Below are 7,387 nucleotides of genomic sequence, written 5' to 3'. Positions count from 1 at the left end.
GGGGGGTGGGGGGTACATTCCACAGAAGGAAGGATTTTGCTGCCAGCTGGGGTGTGTACACACACACACTAACAGACTACAACAGGAAATCATAAGCATTTTCCTAATGCAGAGGACTTTTAAAAGAAGATAAATAATTGAGAAACTCTTTGAGTTAATACAAGCACAGAATCTCACTACCCACCTACTTCTGAAGTGTCTAGACATGACGCATTAAACAAAGCAAATGAGCTCAGTCTTCTCTTGTCATCTAAGGATTTTCTTAATTTTTTTCTCTTCCTTTCTTTTTCTTTGCATTCTTGGGTGCCATTTATTTATATCAGTGTACCTATTACAAGCCAAGAAATGTATTATATAGAAAAGACTAAGATTTGACCATTGTTTAATAACATTGTTGATAAAAAGTATCTTACTCTGCCTTCAAACAGTTGTATAGAAATTCAACTGATTCCATTGAGAATGAGTGAACAAAGCTGAAAAAAGAATTTGGCTCTGATTCTTAGCTTTTATTTTGGAGTTACATTTCCTCATTCATAAATCAAGCAGCAAGTTACAACTAGTACAAATGCCAACTTTTTAGAATGTGTTCTTTCATTTAACACAGAATGTGTGATCATTACCCAGCATATGCTTCTTGTTTTTTTACTCCAGCAATTTTTTTTCTGTTGACTAATCTTCTTAACTTAACTGTCTTAGAACTCATGTTATCTAAACCTTGTATCTTCACACTGATATGAAAATTGATTCAGTTACTGTTTACAGTAGTGAACCATAATATTGATTTAATTTATTTGTGAATTACTTCCAATATTGCAGAGGGAAGGCAGCATTGTGGGAGACCAAGCTTAGTCAATACTGTAAGAGAGATTTAACGCACTAGTATTAAGTATTTTAAGATTAAATTTAAGGGGGAAATGGTTGTTGATTTGAAATAATGAAATGAAACAAGACCTTTGGCAGAATGAATAATCAGTATAATATTGTCCCATGATATAATATTGCCATTAGACACACAAATAGTCCAAAGGTTGCCCTCAATTAGATGTGTGTAACTCCATGTAAGTTAGTGAGGTTACAAGGATGAGTCAAGAATTTGAATCATGTCATTATGTGGGGCTGTTCTGTTTAATTCCTCAGAATGAGCATCTCTTTTTAAAGTCTTTTTCTGAAGAGGCAGATACCCTAATTTGTGAATTCCTAGGATGTTTGCTCACCATCATTTTGTGATTCAGTATTTGAAGGTATCAGATGGTATTTCTCAGGATTCGAATTAAACTGTACATTAACTTCTCCTTCTTTTTTTTTTAATCAGGCAATCTTTATTTTACAAATGCTTTCCTGACAGAAACTTTTGTAGAAGTTTTGCGTTTAAACACTACTTATCGTCGTGTTCTTCTTAAAACCAGAGTGGATATGCCAAGGCATATTGTAGTGGACCCAAAAAACAGATACCTCTTCTGGGCAGATTATGGACAGAATCCAAAGATTGAACGTGCATTACTTGACTGTACCAACAGAACGGTGCTTGTATCTGAGGGCATTGTCACACCTCGTGGCTTGGCAGTAGATCACAGCAATGGCTATGTTTATTGGGTTGATGATTCATTAGACATGATTGCAAGAATTCAACCAGAAGGAGGTGACACTGAAATTGTGCGCTATGGTAGTCGTTACCCAACTCCATATGGCATCACAATTTTTGAAAACTCTATGATCTGGGTGGATAGGAACTTGAAAAGAGTCTTCCGAGCCAGCAAAGAGCCAGGCAACTCAGAACAGCCAACAGTTATACGTGACAACATTAATTGGTTAAGGGATGTTACCATTTATAACAACCATTTTCAATCACAGTCACCTGTTGATGTCAACAATAATCCTTGTTTGGGGAACAATGGAGGTTGTTCTCATCTGTGTTTTGCACTGCCTGATCTGCAGACATCCAAATGTGGTTGTGCCTTTGGCACTCTAGGAATTGATGGCAAGAGTTGTTCCATTTCAACAGATAATTACTTGATCTTTGCTGCTGAGAATGCCCTTAGAAGCATACACTTAGATCCTGAAAATCACAGCCCTCCATTTCGCCCACTGAATGTGTTAAGAACTGCAGTAGCCCTGGACTATGACAGCACTAACAATCGAATATATTTTACCCAAAGTTCTCCAGCAGGAACAGGGAGAATCAGTTACATCAGTATTTTTTCAGGAACTGGAACTCCCACTGTAATTGCTTCAGGTAAGTGTTGTTAAGCATAATCCAAATTAACTGGATATTAACAAAACAAAATTATAGCACCTGTCCGCTAGTTAAGTAATCATAATAAGTTTATATTAATGATCAAATTAGACCACTTAGTTAATATATGATATTAAAAGCTTCTGCTGATATTTTGCTTAACTTTTTCCTTTTCTTAAGTTCTTATTACATCTTTATCAGTATTCAGGCTCAAATATGGAAGCATAAGACTAGTTGATGTTTATTTCCAGTAACACTATGCAAATATATAGAAAAGCAGGCTTCCTGCCTCTGTAAAAAAGAGAAACTAGATAGAATATATAAGGCAAGTGGTTGGGATGCTAGTTGGCCACATCTTTGTAATACAGGTCCTTAGATTTTAACTTGGGCTAATTTCTGTTGATGCCACTGGTGCTTGATCTGAACGAATGCCTCTATACTTGTTCCATTATGAAAGTGGGTTGATTTGAAGAAAAGTATCATCTGTGTTTCAGAAAGTTATAATGAAGAGATCCTTCTCTCTTTTGTGTTTGCATGCATGCCTAAGATTTGGGAACTCCAGATGGCATAGCCTTTGACTGGATCAATAACAGGGTTTATTACAGCGACTTTCTAAACCAGACTATCAGCTCAATGGCTGTGGATGGATCCAACCGTACAGTGATTGCCCGTGTTCCACGACCTAGAGCCATCGTGTTAGATCCTTGCAGGGGGTATGTGTTTATATTCATGCAGCAGAGTTTTCATTATAGTGATATTATTAACTCAAAGAGGAGCCAGTGACATTGTCTATAGTTAAAACTGCCTAACACTTTCCATTTTAAGATAAGGAGTGCCTATATACATGCTTTGACATGTTCTAATTATAATGTGTCAGAGTAGACTGGATTATTTGAGTCCGATGGAGAATTCTAAGTAGAACACTCCAGAGTGCTGCAGTATCATGTGTATTCAATATAGTGGCAGGGGCACTTTAACTAAACAAGCTTTAGTTAAAGTGCCCCCTGTGTGAGCGGAAAACCCCAGAGAGAGGTGACCTGCAGGAGGAAGCCCCCTGAGGGACTCCGGGAGAAGTGAGGGAAGCCGGGACCAGAATCCCTCACTGGCTAAGAAGATCCCCCACCTACCTCCAGTGGCAGAGGGGGTGACCCCGGCACTTAAGTTCCTACTCACTCCGCATTGGCAGAGTGCAGGAAGCACCGGCATAACTGGAAGTCTGGTGACAGCAGAGCTAGTGGTCAACCGCCACATTATGGAGCTGGGATGGGGAGCAGCACAGCAGAGGAAACAGGATCAGTGGCTCCAGCACAGAGGAACCAAGTAGAGCCCAGCCCTGGGAGCCCAGCAAAACCTGGGACCCTGACAGCCCAAAGGCAGGAAGAAGCTAGAGGAGCAGTGAAGGCTGAGGAGCACTCCAGGAGCAGGGCCAGAGGAGCCACGCCAGGTCCTCTCCTCATAGTAGTGGTAACACATGGCTACAGTAGGAGGAGACCTTTGCCAAGGGATGCATGAGTGATGCCTATGGACTTTTTTCTCTTTCATTTTCCTTTTGTATATGTATGAACGCTAGTTGCTAGTAGGGACATTGCTGGGAGAATGTACTGAACTGAGTAACTGAAACCCAGATGATTGCAAGGGTAGATTAAGGCGCACTTTATTTAAAGGACCAGATGGTCCGAGTTGTCTCTAATTTTCTGGCAACAGCATGAGCCCAGGGCATGATTTGATTTAAACACTTTATTTAACATAAAATGGAAGTCTGATGTCCCAGGCGGCAATTGTCAGCACCATAATTGTATGAATGCATCAGAAATTCTAATCCAGATGGCAGTGGAAGGGGCTGTAGGGGAGGCAGAGCCCTGATCTTCACCTTTGTGCAGGGTATACTACAGCCAAAACAAGACATAAGCCTCACCAAAATCCAGGCTGTCCAGACCAAAGAGCCTGCTTCCCCAGCGGGGAGGCGCATAGCCTCTGGCACAGCCCATACCAGCGACATCGCTTACACACCTGCAGCCATTTTGAAACACGGGATGCTGAATACACATAATGCTGCAGCGTTTTAATTGGTGCAGCTGTCTGGGAGCTGCTCCAATTAAAACGTCCCTCCCTCCCCCCCAGAGCACACCCATAGGTTTCAGTTGTTTATAAATGTTGGGGCTGAAATTTTCCATGGTGTCTCAGGCTGTTTTGAAGGGAAAGTTTTGACTGAAACAGTTCAACTATTTCTAAGAACATGGTTAAAGAAAACAATGAAAATAAGTTGTCTCCTGGTTAAAAATTATACACCTCTGCGCTTGAAAGCATTTGAAATGCACCTCTTTATTTGTGTTTGAAAATTTGTGTTTGAGATTTGGCAGAGGGATCCTCCTGGTGTTAGGAAGGTGTTTTTTGCTGCTCCCCTGGAACAATTTCCAAGTTTGAGAGGAATATATCTGTATCAGTATAAGAGAAATATCTCTGTATCAGCAGGCAGGAGAGCTTGCAAATCAACATCTAGCATCAGTTTAGATAAAAACAGTAAGGGAGAGCATCAGTCTGCCATTCATCTCATCTAGGTGGACAAATAAATGGTGATTACTGAAAACAAGGATTCTGTGAGAATAGCATATCCCTAGGATTTGGTTGTTACTGCAAAGATATTTCTCTGTCTAGGTTTTTATGCATTTATATTCACAGCATCCCTGAAAGGTAGAGGATAACATTACAGTCACAGTTCTACAAATGGAAAAGCATGGGAAAGATGGTGACTGACTTTCCTGACGTGACAAGGAGCTGGGAATTGTATTCATATTTTCAGTGTACCAGTACACAGAGGTTCCTCATCAATGAAGGGGTCCTTGTTAGTAGATCCTCTTGCAGAGTCAGGGTCCTAATTGATGGAAATGATTCTTTCCTCAGAATATACCCAGTTCACTCCTCAGTTCAGTGAGAGAGGCCAGGTCACAGGTATCTTGGGACATAATTGAGTCCTGTGGATTTTGTTTGCCAAAGAGATAACTTTGCCATTGTCTGATTGATAGATACATGTACTGGACAGACTGGAGCACCAATGCAAAGATAGAAAGAGCTACACTTGGTGGAAACTTTCGAATACCTATTGTAAGCACCAATTTGGTGTGGCCAAATGGACTTACCTTGGACTATGAGGAACAGCAGCTTTACTGGGCTGATGCAAGTCTGTATGTATTTGTGGCTTGGTTATGTTGGTGTACAGTAGGATTTTTTTTTAATAATGTATTTATTTAGTACTTATTTTCCTCCATTTCTCAAAGGAATTGTGTACAGTCTTATGGGGCATTAAGCATTAATCAATTAATGGCTTTGAAATTACATTGTAATAATCAGTAGGTATGCAGTACTGTAATTGGTTAGCCATATTGTTATTTCTGACTCACATAAGATGAACAGAACTGTAGGCCATGTTCTACTTTAGTCAATGCTTTATTGACTTTAGTGGCAGTTTCCACTGATTTAAGTAACAAATCTTTGAGGTGACTGGTGATTCCACATACAGTTAAATTTATTTATTTTCAGGTCCACGTATTAAGTGCAGAATTAAAGTCTTTCCTGAAATTCACATTGAGCTAAATCTAGTCTGTTGTATTATGGCATTTTTACCTATCATTGGTTTATTTGTTCTATACTTAATCCTGGACTTGTTTTTTTAGCATCTTCTCTAATATGTATATTTCTGCTGCATGTCTTCTCTCCTCACTGAGGATTCACAGACACTTCTCACCTGTGGAATATGGAGATGGCCCAGTCTCCTCCCTAGAGGCTTCTGGACTGAGCCCTGCCCTTAACACAGGCTACCAGAATTTCTGCTCCTAGCAGTGGAACATGTTGACAGTTTTTCCCCCCAACTGCTGTGTTTTATAAATTTACTTTTTATTAATTTTCATGCAGTAGCTGCTTCCTGTACCTCCCACCCTAGTCCAAAAATCAGGGCTAGGGTCCTAACTTTCTGGTTTTTCTGACACCGCACCTATTCAGCAGGCTCCCTCTGTTTCCAACAAAGTCACAGAGAGACCCTGCAAGGATCTAGCTGAGTCCAAGAGATGCTATATGCAGATTTTAAGAAGCTTCAGAGGATGATCTGTGCTCACCTGTGACAAGCCAATGGGGCTTTTAGATAAGAGGGCTGGGACTTTGAGTTTTACACATAGCCAGAACTTTACTCTGGGAAGCCTGATCAAGCACATTAGGATTCCCATGCAGACTAAAGCCCCTCACAGCCTGCTCCAGGGTAAGTCTTGCAAACTCTAGAGATGCCCTCTGCCTGTAAGGCAAAGGAAGATATTCAGATATTAGGGTCACACCTTGTACTGTATAAATTCTTAAAAATACAGGAGTGCTGTTGTCTTAAGCAACTCTCTTAATCTGAACAAAATCATAGAAAAGACCATGTGTGCTTTCACCAGTATCATACTGGGGTCAAGTCTAGTAGCCTATATCTCATAATGGTCAGTACCAGGTGTTTTAGGAGAAGGTAGAATACACTGTGGACAGTTATATAATAAATTAGCCAGAGCAGAAGTTTTCTCTTACCTTCAGTTAATTACAAACTTGTTTAACCTTCAGTAAATTAAAGCCTGAATATTTATATCCAAAAAATAAAGAATAATCTAAGGTCAGACTTCTCTGCAGTAATGTCTTCTGCTGACTTCAGACTTGAGTGACAGCCACGGAATCTTCACTGAACCCACAGTGAACATCAGACTTCTGGGAGCAGTGACTTCTCTTTCATCCTTATGTTTAATGATTTCTTTGCCTCCGTCTTCCTAAGTAGGGACCTGAACAGCCACCTCCCTGCTGGGCCCCCCTCGGGCCCCGGGGGAGGCACACCTGGGCCAAGGGTTAGCGAGGAATTAGTTAGGGAGCTTCTGGAGGGGCTGGATGTATTCAAGCCAGCCGGTCCGGATGATCTCCACCCTAGAGTTGTAAAGGAATTGGCCGAGGTCATTGCAGGACCCCTGGCATGGTTTTACGAGCACTCGTGCTGCTCTGGAGTGGTGCCGGAGGACTGGAAGAGGGCCAACGTGGTTCCCATCTTCAAAAAAGGGAGGAAGGAGGACCCGGGAAACTATAGGCCAGTTAGTCTTACCTCGATCCTAGGCAAGCTGTTTGAGAAAATTATTCTGGCACACATCC

The 7,387-nt window shown here is 41.0% G+C and overlaps 1 protein-coding gene across 2 annotated transcripts in view; it reads left to right on the top strand.

Annotated features, from left to right (window-relative positions):
• LRP2 (LDL receptor related protein 2) overlaps window positions 1-7,387 on the top strand; it is a 197,197-nt gene that overhangs the window by 116,469 nt on the left and 73,341 nt on the right. For both annotated transcript variants that reach the window (XM_019522761.1, XM_019522760.1), the window contains exons 38-40: window positions 1,313-2,233; window positions 2,781-2,946; window positions 5,257-5,415. In XM_019522761.1, the coding sequence (XP_019378306.1) occupies window positions 1,313-2,233; window positions 2,781-2,946; window positions 5,257-5,415 (1,246 nt within the window). The remainder of the gene's footprint in view (window positions 1-1,312; window positions 2,234-2,780; window positions 2,947-5,256; window positions 5,416-7,387) is intronic.

This window comes from Gavialis gangeticus, unplaced genomic scaffold (assembly GCF_001723915.1).
Source record: "Gavialis gangeticus isolate Ggan-Ray unplaced genomic scaffold, GavGan_comp1, whole genome shotgun sequence".
Taxonomy (NCBI): domain Eukaryota; kingdom Metazoa; phylum Chordata; order Crocodylia; family Gavialidae; genus Gavialis; species Gavialis gangeticus.
The sequence above is the reverse complement of the archived record's forward strand: the minus strand, read 5'-3'. Positions and strand labels throughout refer to the sequence as shown.